Raw genomic sequence first — 21441 nt, forward strand, 5'->3', positions numbered from 1 at the left:
GCATTACAGTCATGAGGACTAGAAACCTTTCCCCCCTTTAAATCAAACCTGGAAATCTCAGGACTCTAATAAAATCAGTGCCATTATGAACTATTAAATTGACCAATGAGTCAATTTAATATTTTAATAAGCAACATAAATTTTATTCTCCTATACACTGTACAAAATGTAAAATCATATAAGGGCATGAATTAAGAACTATGCATATTTTATTCTTTTTTTAAAAAAGAGAAAAATGGTAATACAACTAAGGTAGTTATTCTTTGACTCAGCACCATTCTGAATTTCAATACTATTGGACTCAGATGCCCTGTAATCCTTAGGGTGTGTTTGAATCACATCATTAAATGAAAATGTTGCAGATCAGCTTCTAACTCAACAACAGGTAGGCGGGTTTCTAAAGCAAACAGGTGCCTGAATCGCCTCCTTAAGTGTACATAACAAACCTTTTCAAGTATTTTAATTAATATGTTGAAAACTCCACTCATTAAATAGGATGTGAGCAAGTTGTTGCTGTTATAAATACAATAGAAGCTCTTGCCAAGGGGAAATTAGTAGATCAACGCATCAAAAGGAATGTTTTTATCCTCAATGGGAATGGAATAAGGAAAGTAATTAATGTTATTTAGAAAATACACTCAAGAAGAATCCTTCAGAGAAATACCTCTAGGTTTCCCTCTTGGTTATACAGTACACAACTTCAACCTTATCTGGACATGGTACAGCCATTTCTAGTCTGTATTTTCCAGCAGGGTGGAAGCTGGTAGAGGAGGGGTAGAAAATTCTGTCCCTTGTCCAGAGGTCCACTGCAATCCTATGCTGGGTTCAAAAGAGGGGATTTCCCTCTTCTGGCAAACTACTTGCTTTCTATGTTGGACGCAGAGGGAGGTTGAACTGCTCTGTCCTGGTCTCCCTGCCCTTGCCAATGACGGTCCACTGACTCACTTCCACAGGGCCAGCTTGCTTCAGGCAAAACAGAAAATGCTGCTCCCACCCTGACACCTCTCCCCTCCCCCTCCATTGCTGCTGCCTCCGCAGTGGCAGGAAGTGGCAAAGGGGGTGGCTGGGCATGGAGGAGGAGGTTAGAGGCGGCAGAGGAAGCTGGATCTGCCACCTGAGGCTACCACCTCACCTTGCTAATGGGTGGACCAGCTAGTGCCTGCATGCAATGCCTTGCCATCTATGGCAACCGGGCACTATTTGCTATCCATTTTTTATAAGCTCTTATTAAAGCTTTTTTCATGATACCATAAGATAAAAGAAACTTTTCTAAAACGAAAAACAAAAACAGAGAAAGAGAAAAGAAAGTGGTGAGCCCTCCCAGCTCTTGCTTGAGAGCTTTCCTTTCTTCTCCCAGTCTTTCACCCTGGGAAGTCTTCCCTTCTCTGACTTCTCACTCAGGGTCCTTCCATCCATCCACCCATGTGTGTGTAACCCTTGGACCCCAATAACGGCCCAGAGCAGAGGACACCAAAGGAAAACAAAACAAAAAAGAGAGAAGATAAAAGAACAAACTTATAGAAGAAAAGACAGAGAGAAAAGAGAAGACAGAAGAATAAAAAGGACTTCCGATTTTCCGTCTGTCAGTTACATAAAAAATTATTCAAAAGTATTTGTTATCCTGCATGCAAGTCTGGTTCACTATAAGAAGCAAGTGGTAAATGCAGAAGGTTTAAGACTAGTTCAGAGTAAACAAAAAATGCAGTATTTTCAGCTGAGTGCAAGAACTTTGCCTCCGCAAAGTAGTAGCAGTAAAAGGTAAAGGTACCCCTGCCCGTACGGGCCAGTCTTGACAGACTCTAGGGTTGTGCGCTCATCTCACTCTAGAGGCCGGGAGCCAGCGCTGTCCGCAGACACTTCCCGGTCACGTGGCCAGCGTGACAAGCTGCATCTGGCGAGCCAGCACAGCACACGGAATGCTGTTTACCTTCCCGCTGGTAAGCGGTCCCTATTTATCTACTTGCAGCTGGGGGTGCTTTAGAACTGCTAGTTGGCAGGCGCTGGAACCGAACGACCCCGCCGCGGGGATTCGAACTGCCGACCTTTCGATCGGCAAGCCCTAGGCGCTGAGGTTTTACCCACAGCGCCACCTGTGTAGTAGTAGTATTTCTATCCCACCTTTCTCCCAGGCACACACACATAAAGACACTCACAAGATTTCAGACTTTCTTTTTGTTGTTTAATGATTTTTTAAAAGAAGGTAGTGGTGGTACCACTAGGGTAACCCATATTAGGTCCTGGTATCACCCTTTTGTGGGTCCTGACCCACCAATCAAGAACAGTGCTCTGGAACTGAAATTTAGATGTGGGTGTGAAGACCAGTTGTAGCTTAGCCATGGGCTCTTTGGGTGGCTTTTGACAAGGAACTCTCCCTAAGGCTCAGTTAATGTATAAAACAGAAATAGTGACAACACAGTTGTCATCCATCTGTAAAATAGAAATAAATAATGACCACATGATTTTTGGGAGGATAAATGAAAGGGAAAAAATATAGTTTTGCCTGCCCAGAACCTTAAAGCTATAAAATTCCTCAGTTTGAACTTCCCATCTCAAACATTCAAATTATTGCATACATTGTACATTTCTGTACTGCAAGCTGATCCTCCCCAAAGACAGATGGGCACGTGAGGATGTCTTTTAAATATATTTTTAGTATACATATAGACATTTAACGATCGGAAGAAATGTCGAGAAAGTGTTTGGAAAATTCTCAGACACTAAATAACTTGCTAAAGATAATACACACTTGGCTAAAACTTATCTCCCCTGAACTGACATGCCATTCACAAGTGGTACAACACAATCCTAAGCTTGTTACTCAGAAGTAAATCTTACCAAATTCAATGAGACTTACTTTCAAGTAAACATAGCTAGGACTGCAGTTCTAAACACTTCCTAGTTCCACAGTGCCGCTAAGTATTAAGCTACAAAACTTTCATACAGTCCACACAACTGCCTCATTGGGGCAAGATCTACTGGGAAGAGTTGCTGTGTTCACTAGGCCTGGCCTCCTGAGCTATTTGTTAGGTATAGGACAGGTGGGCGCAGCTTGGCGAGAATGGCCTCACAGGGCAAATATGAAGGCCTAGCAGGTTTAATTAGACCCACAGAACAAAAGTTCCCCACTCCAGATGTACATAGTTAGCTACACTTTCTTTTTTAAAAATATATTTTATATTAGCCACAGTTTATTGACATAAATTAGGAACAACACAAAAAAGCAGCTCAGTTCTGTCGCAGAACAATGTTCTTTAACTTTCAACTGCCTACATTAGAAACACAAGAAAGTCTTACTCCTAAGAAACTCTGAAATACCATGTTAGATATTCACACCCAAAGCAACTGAGAGTATCTACTCCTCCAGTATGAATTACTACTTTTATTCATGCCATTTTGCGACTGCAACGGAGCTTGTGAACGATGCCCCATATTTTCGTCTCCAAGAAGCATTACATCACAATAAGGCATCTGGTATCTATTAAGATACTCTCTGCCAGAGTCTGTACTATTTTCAGTCACGTACAAGGGGGGGGGGGTGAGGGACCTGAAGCTGTTTGCAGACCAGGAAATCCAGGTTAAATTGGATAAAGAAGCTCTCAAGATGATTTAAGTTTGCAGTCTTTGCTATACATTGATTGCAGTTTTGGTTGTACATTTTAAAGATCAAATTTGCAGCCAGAATGGCCTTTATGTTTAATATTTCTTCACATTAAAAGCTAGGGGATGCTGCTATCCCTCTGAAGTGCCTGCTTAAACTATATATTACCACCAATAAGATGTTCACAGAAGACAACATTAAACAGACGAAAAGTACTATTATTAGGACAGGCAGTAGCCTTGCTGATAGCTAATAATTATGTAGCCAGCTGTCTCCTAAGATTAGCAGGCTCTTCTTCTGTGGTCTCAACATAAAATGCCACACATGATTGTCAAAATCTAACTCTGAAACCTCCCAAGATTTGTATCACAAACCCAAGCATTTAATTATCATTAATCCTATATACTCATTTTTATAAGTGTTTCCTCTACTCAGGAAAGCATGTGTGAAGAAGATACACCTGTGCAATGTGTCATTTTGCTTCCAGTTAGAAGAAACAGTCCCTGCCCAACCACATGCATTCCTATCTAGATTTTTAAGATCTCCGAGTTTCAGAAGAAAAGAAATGCAATGGAGAAAATGCCCCTTGGAATTCACAAACCTACATGAGCTGCTGGTAGAGCACACACTTTGAACACAGAAGGTTCCACATTCAATCCGTGCCATTTTCAGTAAGAAGGATCAGGAAGCATATTATGAGGAAGGCTATGAGTCAATGTTGGAGATCCCTTACAAGGATAGGGAAGGGCCCACAGCTAAATCACAGAATATATACATCATATGCAGAAGGCCCCAGGTCTAATCCACAGCAATTAAAAGGATCAGGCAGCAGGTGAGGTGAACATATGAGACCCTGGAGAACTACTGCCCAAACAAAGTTGACAATACTGGGATGGTTTGGACAGACAACCTGGTCTCATGTATAGCCGCTTCCTATGTTCCTATCAAAGGAATAAATAATAAATGTGCTTATATAAGGAGGTAAGTTGAATATTGCAAATGACTTAGTAGGGAGGCCACAGTTGATAGGATAAAGCCTGTGCCTACAGACTCTCTGCTTTCTATAGCTGCCCATTAAGATGCACTGCTGGTTTGCTGTACTGTGGTCACCATATGCTTTCAACATAAATATTTAACCATTTTAAAACAAAAACAAAAACCTCAAAGTACATTTTCATCTGTTGGGTAGTGGGGTGATATTTCTGCATCATAGTCATACTGGAAAAACTTCTCAGGTTTCCCTATTTTCCTGCATGGCGTGTATATTCTTACAGATGTGTATGATATACAGCCAGGGTCAAAGAGAACAAGAAGAATCAAAGCATGGCTCCCCATGTCAAGCTTAACATACACACAGGTTGTTCTCTACTTACCTTTCACCGAGATAATCTCCAATGACGGTTTTATTTAGCCCTTCCCCTTTATAAAGGAACTGTGCAATGTCCTCAGGAGTATTCTGCAATAGGTCATTTTCTATGAGGAACTGGATTCCCTAAAAAGCAGGAGGAGGAAATGAATTCAGTTGCTTTCGTCTTCACAAGATTATATGTTCTGGAAATATTAAGCTGTGGAGTTATTATATCGATTTCATTGATAAGTAGGAGTTTGCCTACGGTTGACAAATGCAGCCTCATCTGTGCACACCCTCCTCAAAGCTCACCTTTTCTGGGAAGCCTTTGGATCATCCCCCTTACCTTACTGAAACTAAAACAAAATACGTATAATCAAAATAATCAGCTATTATGAACATCCCTGCTGAATTACACAACAAAGTCCTGCATTCTGCTCTCACAGTGGCCTATCAGGTGCTTAGGGGAAGTACACAAACAAGACATGAACACAATAGCACTCTTCCTTGCCTAATCATGTCTCCATAGCATCCCAATATAAATTCCTTGTATCACTAGTTAAAAGATTATAAGTAGTACAAGATGGAAAATAATTCTGCCCAAGGCTTTGGACAGCTGCTTTGTAAATTGATTAAGGACTTTTTAGCCCGACTAAAGGGCAGTTAAAGCAGTTTACAAGATATAAACATAAAATGTACAATCACAATTCACCTTAAACCCTCCGAATAGATAGCAGTGGAAATGGGCAACAATATTGTTCACCCCAGGATAATATCATTAAAAACAAATAAAGCAATTCAGCACCAGATGAAGCATCAGCAGCAGACTAATATGCTTTCAATGAAAATAAACTGGAAATAAATAGATCTTCAATACACATTTGAAGACTCATAAAGACGAGGGCTGCATGACCCTAAATTGAAACAGATAATACCAAGCTAGATGCACCAGTTGTCTGAGTCAATACAAGAGACCTACGTATGTTTAGAAACAGATTAAGGAATTTTAATCTGCCACATCTTTAATCCCCGCTTCTTTTCTCTATTTTTTCTTTTTCAATATTTATTAAATGCAGGTATACTGTTGACAAGCAACTGATGCTTGTTGTTTGCAAGTCTTTTATTATTACATTAAATCTATGATTCTATGAAATCATTTTAGAAGATCTACTAAACAAATAGTAATGATATAAATTATTATCTATTCCATGTTAGCCCTCAGGATGCAAATTACAGAGATAATCTTCTTATAACTGAATATTTGTCTGTTCATCATGCTAATGACTTGACACACAGCATGATCTGGGAAACTTCAATGTGAGTAGATAGAAAAATAGATAACACCATGTAATTACAACTGTATCATCAGATAAAGCAGTTAGTTATAGTAATCTGAGCCATGGAGCTAACTGTGACATTAGCATTCAGTGCATTTGTATCTATAAAATTATATATAGCCTTATATATTATGCACCGTATTTTAATCTAAACTTGTGTCTTTATTTCAGCTAAGGCTGAAATCTGTAATCTGACCAGAATGGAGTTTACCTCTAAGTAAACATACATAGGATTGAAAAAGAGCTACATATAATGGTATGTCCTGAAGTCAATAAAATAATCTCCAATTCTGTCAAATGACTTTGAAATAGAGCACAGACATGTGAGCCAGTTCAGACATAACAGACAGTTATGATTTGGTAGTACATGAATTAAATCTTTTAAAAGATACATGGACTCACACACTGCTATTCCCTCCCTCCCTGGCTTGTGGAACATCCTAGTTTGCTGTTTCATCTGAACTGTCAAACTAGGGTTTGTGTTTGCCCTGCAAACCAGGATTGGTAACCAGGATGAAACCATCATTTCCAATGGTGGTTTACAGGGCAAACACAAACTCTGGTTTACCGGGTTGGAAAAAGGCAAATGGATAGTTTGCCAAACACTAAGGAGGAAGGGTGGGAGGGAATCATGATGCATGAGGGGAAGAAGTCAGCAGATGAGCCCAATGGTCCTTAAAAGAAAGGCTTGTTAATATTGCACCAAATTATGGCTTGATGTTCTCTCTAATCGAGACCACATTAGGATATGTCCTCCCCTTTTTTATTTTCTGTTGGGAAGCAAGTTTGCACCTTTTTATTCAGATTGGCATGTGTGCATTTTAACAGGATTTAAATGAGTTTAATCATGTTTTTATTACTGGTTTTATAGCTGTTATCTTAAACAGAAATGGCACTTGCAACAATGCAACAGAAATGGCAATGGTTCATTTTTAAAATCAGCAAGCTCAAATGTGGTTTTTAAAAATAAACTGGAGATAATGAAAAACAATATCTGTGAACAAATGGAACAAGCATTTGGATGCAAGCAGACAGGTTGCGGAAACAACAGCAGTAAAATATTTTGCAGCTGGACAATTCAATCAACAACTGCAACCTACTTTATCAGGGCAAACCCAATGCCATTTTATCAGTCTGAGAAGCTATTTTTAGTATAGGAAACTGTATGCTCTCTCTTTCCCCCACCCCACCTTCCCTCTCCTCTTTACCCAGTCTCCCTCTGAATTGCTTTACCATCTAGAAAACTTCCCTGAACACCCAGCTGGAACATGAATACCAACAATCAACTTCATTTTTAAAAATCGCAAAGAAAGATGCACATTTCGCTGCAAAGGGGAACATGTCTGCCAACCATGTTTCCACTCATGCTGGAAACCACTGAAAGCAAAGAAATTAGTTACAATTCAAAATCTCATCAATAGACTCCATTTTTTAAATCTGTATGCTTCTGAAATTACTTTGCTTTAATAAAGCCTGCTTTCTGGAAATTCAGATGCCCCAAGCAAATATTTTGTCATCTTCGGAAACAAACCACTTCGGAAAACAAGACTCCAGACCTATTCAAGCTTTTAGAGCAGGAAAAAAAGAACAAGAAAAAGGCAAAGAACTGAAAGAAGAGGCAAATATGTGCTGGTGAAGCTGTCTCTCAAAGATATGAGATAAGGAGAATAAAGTGCTTTATATTATTAAATACAGTATATGTAAACATTGAGCAGCAACATCTGCTGTGCTCTTTCAGAGGAACGATAACATGAAGAAATACAGAGCAGGGACTAGTCCTGGGTGCAGGGCTGTATCTGCTTTCTGTGCAGGATCAATCCCTGGCATCTCCAGGTAGGGATGAGAACATTCCCTGCTTGAGAATCTGGATAGCTAGGCTACTGACCAGCAGCAACAATACTGAGCAATGGGTCAATGGTGTGACTCAGTATATGCCAAACATTCTAAGGCAGTTGCCTAGCGCAGCACTGCATGTGACACAGGGAAAGGTGAGAAGTCCCCCTAGAACAATGGCATCAGCCATGAAGCTCCATCTTGGGATCATCCTTGTGAAGTCAGCCTTGATTCCCTGGCAGCGGCTGTCTGTTAGCACTTATGCCAGCACAGGTCTCTATAAAATCCCCACCAAGGAAGAATACAAGTGCCTTATGTGCGCTGATGAAGCAAACAGAACTAGGCTTTGGGAAGGAGACAGGAGGACTCTAGGACCCTGTCAGAGCCCTCAGGTCTCCTTCCCTGTGCTACAGCTCCCTGCCTTGCCTGGGGCTGCCAAAAAAGGCCTAGCAAGCCACACGTTGGACCACCCTGCCTTAGGTGAATGGCTGAGACAGTCTTATTTTGCCAGTCTTGGGGTCATTTTTTATTTGTACCGACTGCTACAAATGGTTTGATGTTGCTCTGGCTTTTTAACTCTCCATTCTTCTGTACAGTTATACCTTGGGTCCCAAACACCTTGGTACTTGGACGTTTTGGCTTCTGAACACTGCAAACCTGGAAGTGGGTGTTTTGAAACCCAAATGTCCAACAGGGCTTCTGCAGCTTCTGATTGGCTGCAGGAGCTTCCTGCAGCCAATAAGAAGCTGCACTTTCTGAACGTTTTGGAAGTCAAACAGACTTCTGGAATGGATTCTGTTTGACTTCCAAGGTACGACTATACTTCATTGTGATTTTATTATATATATGTTTTAAATCTAATTTGCAAGCTGCCTTGGGATCTCTCATAACTGAAAAGTAGGATATAAAACTTCATAAATAAATAAGAAGCATACATTCTCAAGAACACAACAGTCCTACCTTCTTGGGATCCATATTGAACTTTTTTCTTCCCATAGCTATTTGTTTATTTCTCTGTGTAGTTTTGCTGTATATTTGTAAGGGAGGAAATAAAAGGAAAAGAATATTACACAGATGTATTTGGTTAAACATCTTTGATGTTTACATTTTAAATGTTATTTACCGTATTTTTTGCCCTATAGGACGCACTTTTTCCCCTCCAAAAATGAAGGGGAAATGTGTGTGCGTCCTATGGGGCGAATGCAGGCTTTCGCGGAAGCCTGGAGAGTGAGAGGCGTCGGTGCGCACCGACACCTCTTGCTCTCCAGGCTCCAGGAAGCTATCCGCGAGCCTTGCGCACCTGGGGGGAGTTCCCCTGGGCGCGCAAGGCTTGCGGGCGGCAGCCTGCAGCGCGGAACACGGGGCGCCCTTCGGAGGACGCCCCGTGCTTCGCGCAAGTGCCGGCAAGCCTCGCGCACCGGGGGAGAACTCCCCCCCGGCGCGCAAGGCTTGCGGGCGGCAGCCTGCAGCGCGGAACACGGGGCGCCCTTCGGAGGACTCCCCGTGCTTCGCGCAAGTGCCGGCAAGCCTCGCGCACCGGGGGAGAACTCCCCCCCGGCGCGCAAGGCTTGCGGGCGGCAGCCTGCAGCGCGGAACACGGGGCGCCCTTCGGAGGACTCCCCGTGCTTCGCGCAAGTGCCGGCAAGCCTCGCGCACCGGGGGAGAACTCCCCCCGGCGCGCAAGGCTTGCGGGCGGCAGCCTGCAGCGCGGAACACGGGGCGCCCTTCGGAGGACGCCCCGTGCTTCGCGCAAGTGCCGGCAAGCTTCGCGCACCGGGGGAGAACTCCCCCCAGCGCGCAAGGCTTGCCGGCGGCAGCCTGCAGCGCGGAACACGGGGCGCCCTTCGGAGGACGCCCCGTGCTTCGCGCAAGTGTCCGCAAGCCTTCCGCACCGGGGGAGAACTCCCCCCGGCGCGCAAGGCTTGCGGGCGGCAGCCTGCAGCGCGGAACACGGGGCGCCCTTCGGAGGACGCCCCGTGCTTCGCGCAAGTGCCGGCAAGCCTCGCGCACCGGGGGAGAACTCCCCCCCGGCGCGCAAGGCTTGCGGGCGGCAGCCTGCAGCGCGGAACACGGGGCGCCCTTCGGAGGACTCCCCGTGCTTCGCGCAAGTGCCGGCAAGCCTCGCGCACCGGGGGAGAACTCCCCCCCCCGGCGCGCAAGGCTTGCGGGCGGCAGCCTGCAGCGCGGAACACGGGGCGCCCTTCGGAGGACGCCCCGTGCTTCGCGCAAGTGTCCGCAAGCCTTCCGCACCGGGGGAGAACTCCCCCCGGCGCGCAAGGCTTGCGGGCGGCAGCCTGCAGCGCGGAACACGGGGCGCCCTTCGGAGGACGCCCCGTGCTTCGCGCAAGTGCCGGCAAGCCTCGCGCACCGGGGGAGAACTCCCCCCGGCGCGCAAGGCTTGCGGGCGGCAGCCTGCAGCGCGGAACACGGGGCGCCCTTCGGAGGACGCCCCGTGCTTCGCGCAAGAGTCCGCAAGCCTTCCGCACTGGGGGAGAACTCCCCCCCGGCGCGCAAGGCTTGCGGACGGCAGCCTGCAGCGCGGAACACGGGGCGCCCTTCGGAGGACGCCCGTGCTTCGCGCAAGTGTCAGCAAGCCTTGCGCACCGGGGGAGAAGTCCCTCCGGCGCGCAAGGCTTGCGGGCGGCAGCCTGCCGCCCGGCGCATGGGGCGCCCTGCAGCAGAGCGCCCTGGCGCCAGGCAGACATCGGCCAGCCCCACAAGGTCGGGGGACAGCGGGGAGGCGCAGCGCCGCCATCCCACTGTTCCCCGACCTGGTTTTGGGGGGGAAATAAAGGGAAAAAAATTTTTCCTTTATTTCCCCCCCCAAAAAGTAGGTGCGTCCTATGGGACGGAGCGTCCTATGGGACGAAAAATACGGTACATGTTCATCTTATACAGTCAGTATGAATAGGATGGAATGGCTGAACTTTTACTCCCAAAGTGAAAGGGAAATATTTACCCTAAAAAATAATTCAAAGTAGCTTTGACTTCATTTTAGATTTTTAATACATTGTATTTAAACCCTCCTGACATACATTAGAGGAAGGGCATTAAAGAGGATAATGTGCATGGCTTTAACTCACAAACCAGTTAAACTGGATTATTTCAATCCAAGCCAATTGGCGGTGCAATCTTTGGAGTCTCTGTACTGGCAAATAAGCCTTTAGGTCTGCAATGCTAGCACAAAACAGCAGCCTATGATGTTGCAGTGGCTGAACATGCCAGCTGAGGACATTGTGCCAGAGAAGTTGTGGGAGTCTGCACTATGTTAGCTGCATCACACAAAGACAGAAGAAAGTGTTGCAGAAACGAGGACACACTGCATTCTAATGGCATTCCAGTCAACACAAACCCAAATGCACCCAGAGTAACACACTGAGTATTAACTTTAACAAAAGTACTGAAAGTGGCAGACAGCACAGCAGGCTAGATACACCCTATTTGCTAAGATCAGGATGCTACTTAATTACTTTGGTGTATAAGTAAATTGCACAGCCCTCTTGGTGGCTGCTTCCCAGACTTTAGAACTCCCTCCCTGGAGAAGCTAGACAGGCTGCCTATTTGCCGTCCTTCTGCCAGCAGGTGAAGACAGCCTTTTGGGAAATGACTGCTTTTAACTAAAGGGTGTGTGCCATTACAATTATTTTTATTACAATTATTTGTATGTTTTAAATATACAGTATTTTATAGATTTATATAGCTTTAATTCTATCAGTGTTTTTAATCATGATTTTTCCTATATTTTTAGCAGTTTTTAAGGGAGAAAGGTGGGGTATAAATAAATTAACAACAACAACAACATTTTGTGTCCTATAGGTTCCAGACACAGGCTCCATTGATTTTAATGGACCAAATAGCAAGAATCATCTTAGCCAAGTTTAATACTAAATGTGCAGAACCTACACAAATGCACAGCCATCAAGGGGAAGCTTACAATGGCACAGGAACAGCGGTATTATGTGCAAGGTAAAAAGGAGAGACACATCCCAAAACAGTGCACTCAGTTGCCATTTCTCAACTTTGTAGTGCCTGCGGTGCTGAATATCATAATCATGGGGCTAACTAGTTGCTGTACCCCATCCTGCATTTGCTAAACTAGCTCTTTGTGGGAATAAGCAGTAAATTTCAATAATAGAACTACTTAATAATTATTCCCCCCCTTGAATACCGGCAGTACATAGGGGCCGAGAAGATGATCAAGGTCTCTGCTGGAAGTCAGGCTATTTCTGCAAGGCCCTCAAAAAAGCTGAAGCAACAGAATGATGCTTTTCCATAAAGCACACATGTGACAAAGTCAGCTTACCTTTCCTCTACACTTGTCAAGTTATCGATTTCAGTCATAACCTCTGCTATTTCAAATTTTAACCGCTGCAAAAATGAGAGAAGAATACAAGCGAACATTAAACAGCTTTTCCAAAAAATAGGTGGATTTCACTGGCTTCTTTCTGAATTTAGAAACAGAGCAACAATCCTATCACAAAAGTCTGCTCTGGTGTATTTACCTGCAATATCATACTATTCACACACCACTATGACATTTGGGTGTATGAGGTGTTAGGGGAGGGGTAGTACCTCTGGTGGGGGACACCTTGTGCTCCTTCTGGGGTAGTTTGTCTCCCTTTGGTCCTCACCCTGCACTCAGTTCTCACATGTGGCTCCTAGAAGCTGTCAGCATGCAACAACAGCCACACCTAGCAAATGGTTTTGACTGGCTGATAGCCAATGGGTCTCAAACCCTCAGTGAGTTAGGACTTCCCCTGAAAGAGAAGACAGGCTCCACCAGATTAAGCGCATAAGACCAATTGTGGGTCCTATGGTCAAGAAGGCAGTTTCTGCACATGTAGAGGGAAGTAAGGGACAGATGGGGCTTGTCAAGCTGGGAAGATAGCCCATGTAGGAGAAGGAAAACTCTGATCCTAAACCTCTGCTGTCTTGTGGGATATCTTCAAGAAAAGAAAAGAGTAAGGAGTAAACCCTACACAAATTCGGAGTGGAATCCCAAAAAAGTTGGATGGGGCCTTGTATGCCTCCTTCCAGCAACTACTGCAGCCAAGCTGGTGCCAAACGTATCGCTCTGCTTTCCTTTGGACCACATCAGTCAGACCAAAAGGGAGGTCTTATCGTGTGGGCAGCCCAGGACCCCCATGCACACTGCCCAGGCTTGCGCGCCGGGGAGGTCACTATGTGCTATAATGCAGTGATTTGACTTCACCCCCGGAGGTGCTCTCAATTGTCTCTTAAGACAGATGGATGCCAACAACTATGACATCAATTTCTGCAGAGGTACAGCACTTGGAACACCTAATTCCAATAGCAATTATTGGAAATTAATCTCTTCAGACTGTGGTAAAAAGCTACCATAGTGTTTTACAACTCAATACACAGTTCGTACCGTTAATTTCAGAGCAACCGACATTTTGATTTAAGGAAAATGTTTACCTCAATATCATCAATTAATTCTTTTTTTCTACGGCGAATATTGAAAAGCTCTTCTCTCTCTTCTACAGAAAGATCATCAGGCACTGGAGGGGAAAACACACACAATTATGTATAATTGCTTTATACTCTGGTACTTCATGTTTCACAAGTAAAAGTCTCATTCACATCAACAGAGTTTGTGCCAAGAAAGCACAGACAACATTCTTAATGACCAACTTTGGAGAAAATAGTGGTGCCAGTATACAGAACTTGGTATTAACTAACAAATGCAATTGTCTCAGGGTTTCAGTATGAATGACAGATAGTTTTCACATTATGAAAAGTAAACTGCTTTCCATTCTATTGTGTATTACATTCATATTACAAGAATCATTCCAGTAATCAAAGGGCATTAAAGTCTTCCTTCATCTTGGTTCTCTTTTAAATCTGTTTTATCCTCAGTTGTGCTTCAAGTCAAGTACAGCCAGCAAAGGGATTGCAATAGCACTTTGTGAACCAGTAGGAACCAGCAAATTTGTTCAGCAATTACATTAAGCCATAGTTTTTTGTTGCATGCATAAGCCTGCTTCCCACTCCCCCCACCCCACTGCCCTCATATATATTAGGCGGTAAAGAGCATATGCTGTTGAGTTGCATCCAAGCATACCCACTGAAATTAATGGAGACAATAAAAATTGGTTGGATACAGCCCCCCTATTTTTAATTAATTGTTATTTGTCATTATGTCTGAACTGGAAACTGTAATTAGTTTTCACTATACAACCCAGGATTTTAAAATCTTAATGTGAAGATGGCTCGTTTGAACAAACCATCATTAAAGCTAACGACAGTTTGTGCTAGTTCTGACATAACAAAGCATATTTATAACATGTTTTCTTGTGAAAAGAAGCTCTTGTCATTTAGGGGAAGTATTAGTCTAACAGTAAACACCTTCAGGCGGCCACATTTTCCATACATAATTCAGCACTGTCAACTTAACAACTGGACTAACACATCTTTTCAATGAGGAGGTACAGCACAGGGTAATTTGGAAACTGTTTGCTTTAAAAAATGATAAAAGCAGTTCGTGCCTCAGACTTCATGATAGACAAATACTGAAATAATTAGCAACTTTACTTTTTCCACATTAACGGTAAAGTGTGATAAATGAAGTCATTTATAAAGCAAATGCTTTTTGCTTATCTAAAAATACAAACATTTAGAAAACTGGATAAAAAGGAGCAGCAAATGTTACTTTTTAAAAAATAAATATTTTTGTCTCTTCTTCAATGTATTTGACCACTACTGAAGTTACTCTCAATACCAAATAAACACCAGTTGGAAGCATTCAGAATACTTGGTATTCTGAATATAAATAACAAAAGAATTAGGAATATCAACCATAAAACATAACGAGTATTGCCAACTAATCAAATTTACTCTTCCATATATATATATATATATATATATATGTATATATATTCTCAACTGCAAGGAAATACCATGACAGAACAATATGCAGTTTAGTTATCCACAACCACACCTTTAAAAAAAAGTCAACTCACAGCAATGACTGGAAAATCTTGAGTATAAAAGTTCTCCATTTTAAATAGGTTTGCAAACATGGATGCATCTTCCTTCTCATGTGATGATATTTAAATTATTCATTCATTTATTCATTGAATCTATATACCAATCTATACCCAGAGGTCTCAGAGCGGTTCACAGAACAAAATCAAACTATAAAACCACAATATATATATAATCAAAACAACAACAACCCAATAACACCCCCCCCAAAAAAAGAACAGCAATTTATAAGGGCATACAATGTCAATCAAATCAACCAAAGGCCTGGTTAAAAAATAATGTTTTTGCCTGGTGCCTAAAGGTGTATAATGAAGGCAACAGGCTAACTTCCCTGGGGAGAACATTCCACAGATGGGATGTGGAATTTAAAACTACTATTTTCTGTTGTGTTTCATTGAATTGGGGGACGTGTCTGTCACTGTCCTGTAGTCAGCTCCCATATAATTATGGGTAACATTTCCAGCTCATGTAGGTACATCTCAACCCATCACTGCACCACCATCAAGATCACTGACTCTGGTGTGGGGAAAACCCATATGAAGGAGAGCATTTACACATCATAGGATTTGGAAACTATAGCCAAAGAAACAAAGAAACTAGGCAAAATAGCTGAAATTATGAGAAGACATTATGGTATGAGACCCAAATTATGCAACTAAGCTGTAAGTGACAAAGCTTCCAGTCATCCAACACAAGGGTTTGCTACTCTCTGAGTTTTGGTGCAGTGTAACACGACAACCCTAAACAAAATCTTAACTCTATTGGTGGTCTGCTCTAGAATTCAGTGTTCTGTGGAACAACACTGTTAAAAAAAACAAAAACACACACAAAAAAAACAGGTGCAATGAGAAGAGGAAATAAAACATGCTAGTGTAGGCATATTTCCTCTGAAATTAGGAAGAGGAAAGGTAACCTCCACCCAAATGGGTCACTGTTTTATTCTGATTCACTTCTGATTCATATTGCCACCCATGATTCTAAAAATACCGCTACCCAAAATGCTACTAAACCATGCAGTAGTGGTGTCACAACGGGGCGGGGGGGGGGGGCGCGGTATGCCCCGGGTTCCATGTCTGTGGGGGTAACAAGAAGTCACCCATCCATCTCTGCTGTCGTATGTCATTTCTACATACCTTAAATCATCCACAGACTTTTTGTGACATGGTACTGAGGATGTGTTCTAAAGAGAACTGCCTCAAGACACCAGAAGGCTACAGCACGGACAGCTTCTTAAAACAATACTGAAATATACACCAATAAAGATTTCCATAGATGAACGAAGCCTCTAATATTAAGCATTAATAATAATAATAATAATAATAATAATAATAATAATAATAAAATTCCTAACATTTTTATAGTCCACTGCTTTGTGCAGGAAGTGCATAGGTGGAAAGGTCACTTTTTTAAAAAAAGGAAAAAAGAAAGAAAACGAGAGATTTCCTGCACAGGGCAACAGTTTCAGCACAACTGAGCAAGCAGCTGAAGCATACCTTGATGTCATCATGATACAGTTACAAAAGAAGTTTCCATTTCTTTCAGTGCCAGAGCATACAAAAAGTCAATTACCAGGGCACATGAAACAATTTGTTTCAACTTCGTTCTACACAAGAAAATGCAAAATCTATTGGTTAACTCACATTTCGTTAATGACAACCAGAACCATCCACAGTAAGGGCTATTTTAAAGATGGGTTTCAAAGAATAGTGAGGAAAGGCTAACCTCAATAAGATGGTTTTAGAAGAAAATTGCTTGAATACTCTTTAAATGCTCCTAATCAATTCTTCCTGAACTGCTGACCTTTACTCCTCTTTCCTTAAGTGAATATTCGCCAGCAGAACAAGCAACACAGATAGCATGGCCCATGATGTGTATGCCCCGCTCAGTGTCTTTGCATATAAATGCAAATTATATGACTAACAGGACAATGCTTTCATTTTTAAAAAACATAGTACATCAGTTGGCAGTTTTATTTTCAATCCCTTTCCTAAGTATCCTCATTTGTAATACACCTTTTTACAGCCACCACACACTGGGTCAACATCTTCCAAGTAGCTATCCATTACAACCCCAAGTTATCATTCCTAGGCAGTCACTGTCAGACCTGCTTAGCATATAAGTGAAATTAGGATCTTTTGTCCCAAAGTGAACCACTTTACACTGAATTGCATTTGCCATTTTACTCTCTATTCACTCAGTCTGAAGATACCCTTTGGAGCGCCTCGCAATCCCTTTTAAACAACCCTGAACAATTCGGTATCATCAGCAAATTTTGTTACCTCCCTCGTTACCCCTAACTCTAAATCATTTATGAGCAAGATAAAACAACACAGGTTCCAATATGTGAGGGACTCTACTTTCTACACTGAGAGAACGGCCTACTACTTTTTACTTCCTGTAAAGAATAGGCAGAGAGAGTACAGCTAGGCAGAAAAAACGTCAGATTATCAGTGTCCTCAACCCTCCACCAGACTTTGGACCTTGCACCATCCTAGACAGAGGGCAGGCCACCACACTGCACAGATACCTGAATTAAACCAAGCCAACAGTCTTCCCATAGGTCACTTCAGGGTCTCTTCCTCCATGCAAAGTCTGGGTAATTTACTTGCAGGCCATGCCAGGGTTTTTTAAAGTTAATGTATAAAGCTAAACTGAGGACTGAAAGTTATAGAACTAAATTTCAATTTATGTCTTTATTAGCAGTCAGTGTACTTCTTTAGCAGATTAAGTTCCAGTCACAGAATTTTGTTTGGAACAGTTTCAAAGATGATGCCCATTTGCAAGCCCCAAAGCCCAGCTTTGTGAAAAATCTGGACTAGTACTTCCACCTTAGAAGAGATGTAAAAACGGGTGCTGTCAACAAGTTTGCTTCTTGTCAAGAGGCAGACCAGTAGCATTGACATGGTATCATGTGAGAATTAAGCACACAATCCCAGTAATAAAGGCACTTTAAAAGGTTCCAGAGTGTGGTCAGTCATTTTCAGTAAAATACAGAATGGTATTCTGTTTTTTGCTAAGACGCATGTTCTCATTACAAAAACGCCTGCTCTATATTCCAGTAAAGCTTGTATGATATGGGGGGGGGGCAGTGGATTGAATAGCATGGTAATTTTCAAGTCAATACCTATTACAAACACAACTGGAAAAACTAAACTGACCGGCCTAGTCCATTATTCCGAACAGCTTTTCTTGTGTCCACTGTTCTACACACACAACTTTTTTACTTAATTACTAGAATCTTTCCCAACTTCCATATAACATTTATAAATAAGGAGTTCATCACTTGTAAGCTTCTTAGGATCTCACAAAAATTTCCTACAATGATAGATTCGTGGTCAGATTTCATTGTGGGACAATATTTTTCAATACAAACAATCCCAGCAGAATATTTGTCAAGGTTCACCCCTGTCCAGAACTGAAACCTGGGGACTCCCTGGAAGACGAGCAAGCAGCAAGACCATCACCACCCCAATAGATCTCTATCTCCCACAATGTTGAGGAGTCAGCAGATCTAGACATTTCCACCCTGGGACCTGAAGTCTCCACACCAATTGCCTTGCCTAGGTTCCTTTTTGGCTCTCAGACCTTATCCTTCACCTCCAGGCTCACAAGACAAAAGCTAGTGAGTCAGGCATTCAGGTGGAGGAGTTAGCAGGTGTCTAGATCTATGACTAGCTGAGAGCAACCAACAGGATTAATGGGACCTATTTAAGCAAATATTCAAGCCTTTTTACTCCCCCAACTCAAATATTCCATGGTGGAAGAAATACAGAATATAAATGTAATAAAATAAAGGTTAAGCTGTTCTAAAAATCAGTGGCTCAGTTCCAGAAATCTATCTCACACAAAGCCCGTCTACTGCAGTTTACAGCAGATCACAAGTTCATCTTCAGCCACCTACTTTTCTAACTACTACAGGGTTTTAAGCAAACTGTGTATTTATAATTCTTAGCAGAATCAGCACTCCTCTGCACAGTTTCCCTTCTCACAGAGGAGAGCAGGAAGTCATGTGTGTAAAAGGTCCACAGACCCTTTGGATGACTGCCATAGTATACAGATGCTGCTAATTACAGAGGGCCTGACATACACAGTCTAATTTTGTAAAGTCCTCTGGAATCCCCTTCAAGCAGGCATTCTCGTATTTTATTTTCCATCTTTTAGAAGCACAATTTTGGTCTGGGGATTTAAACACATCATGTTGCACTACCAGAAACTATTCAAGTTTTCTACCTTCCAATTTCTGTTTGTTTCAGTTGCCCACACACTCACATCCTAACAGGCTGAATCATAGTATTACATAAGATTGATGCAATTTCCTCCAAGTTTTTCCCACACTCTTCATGTCCCATTCAGGGTTAGTATGGTAATTATTAGATGGGAAGATTTTTACCAGGTAAAACGCACACACACACACCCCAATAAATTATTCACTCACTATATCTTAAGCCTTCTCTCAGATGTTTCTACAGTAAAGGCAGAGCAAATTTCACAGATAGGACATTCTTGGTGGTGACACTCTTTCTCATGTTACTGCCCTCCTAATCTCTGTTGTGGAAGACACAAAAAGCAGGGTCTCCTTCATCATTAGTTACCCTTCCCAGTTTGGTGTCATCTGCAAATTTGATGAACATCCCCTCAACGTCTTCATCCAAATTGTTTAGAAAGACATTGAACAACAATGGGCTCAGGACAAAACCCTGCAGCAAGCACCCCACTTGTCACTTTTTTCCAGGATGATGAGGAACTGAGCACTCTTTGGGTTTGGTCAGTCAACCAACTACAAATCCACCTAACAGTTACATTGTCTAGCCCACATTTTACCAACTTCTCTTGAGGAAGATCATGGGGGCTTTGCCAAAAGCCTTACTGAAATATCCACAGCATTCCCCTGATCTACCAAGTTTGTAACTATTGGGGGAAAATGATATTTATCTGGCATGACTTGCTCACAGACAAACTGTTTATCCTAGGAGCTTTCCAGGTAACGACACCAAGCTGGCCAGTTGATGGGCTAGACACCCTGTCCCCAAGCAAACCCTGTCAAGCTGCTGCCAATTTAACCACAACGTTATTCAGAAGATCTACATGCCTGATTATTATACGGCTCCACCTTGCTACAGTTCTGCCTCAACTGCAAAAACTGTCCAACAGGTACATTCCTTTTAACATGTATTGGATAACTGCTCTCACAATGCAATATTGAATTCCTGTCAGTGAGTTTCGTGTATCTACAGACAGCAAGTGAATCCAATTTGACATACACAATTGTATCCAAGAACGGTTTGCAAAAAGGATCAAAATGACAAGAGAGCAACATGCACATTCATGGGATTATTTTATTTTATTTCTATTATTTATCAAATTTCTATGCCACCCTGCATCCAAGGATCACAGGGCAGTTGACAACACAAAAGCACAACAATACACAACAGCCATGTAAAATCACTAAGTGGGGAGGCTGAGTAGGGCTAGTGAGGGGTGTGTGACCTGTGATGGCGGCATGGTCCGGGGAGTGCCAGAGGACTAAACAGACAGGCCTGGATGGTCACATTTGCCCTGAGATTCCTCACTCCTACTCTGAAATGTGACACTGCAAGGGGCCACTGTATGAAATCTGGGTGAAAGGAGAAGTATAGGACCTCTTTCTCAGTCAGAGAGAGCACTTGTCCTACAAATAAAACAGACAAACCAGAAGATATTCAGCAAAGTATCATGCTGAAAAAGTAAATGCTAATAAGCACTTCATGCCATCATGTTGCTATACAGTGGTGTGCAGGGGCCAAAAAATATTCTGTAGCTTTTAGTGAGATTATATTGCTACGGTAGTGACAAAATTAACTCAAATACGAAATATAGGTAGCTTTTTAAAATCATAGTTCAGATACTATTTCTCTTGAGACCTTATTAGGCATGTTTAATATTTATAATTGGATTAAAGGGATTAGCTGAATGAGGGCACACTAAGGGCTTTCTAATAAAATGAGTTTTGTGGTGGAAAGTTTTCAAATAATCATTTAAGCTAGAACAACCATTAATCCTGCATATGGCAGGATTACTTCCACCAATGAGGCATGAGTGTGCAGGCACCAAAAGCGGTATTACATTAAATTAAAATCTACTTGTTTGTGAAGATTTTTTACTTATCTGGCACAGTAACTCATTATGCTGCCTCTGTATATTTACTCAAAAGCAATTTTAAGAGTAATGCCTTCCATGCTGCTTTCCAGAGCAATTGTCATAACTAGATAGAAGCAAAACATACTGAATAGATAGACAGATAATTTACCACGGTCAAAGACCAGCTTGCACTGTGCACT

At 42.3% G+C, this 21441-nt stretch overlaps 1 protein-coding gene across 1 annotated transcript in view; it reads right to left on the reverse strand.

The window, feature by feature from the left end:
- The window catches only part of CYTH3 (cytohesin 3), a 75254-nt gene that overhangs the window by 22540 nt on the left and 31273 nt on the right, over window positions 1-21441 (reverse strand). The window contains exons 2-5 of the mRNA XM_083413667.1: window positions 13556-13638; window positions 12420-12484; window positions 9077-9143; window positions 4972-5090 (exon numbers count right to left, since the gene is read on the reverse strand). Of these exons, the coding sequence (XP_083269793.1) occupies window positions 4972-5090; window positions 9077-9143; window positions 12420-12484; window positions 13556-13638 (334 nt within the window). The remainder of the gene's footprint in view (window positions 1-4971; window positions 5091-9076; window positions 9144-12419; window positions 12485-13555; window positions 13639-21441) is intronic.

This window comes from Podarcis tiliguerta (assembly GCF_965153285.1).
Source record: "Podarcis tiliguerta genome assembly, chromosome: 14".
Classification (NCBI taxonomy): domain Eukaryota; kingdom Metazoa; phylum Chordata; class Lepidosauria; order Squamata; family Lacertidae; genus Podarcis; species Podarcis tiliguerta.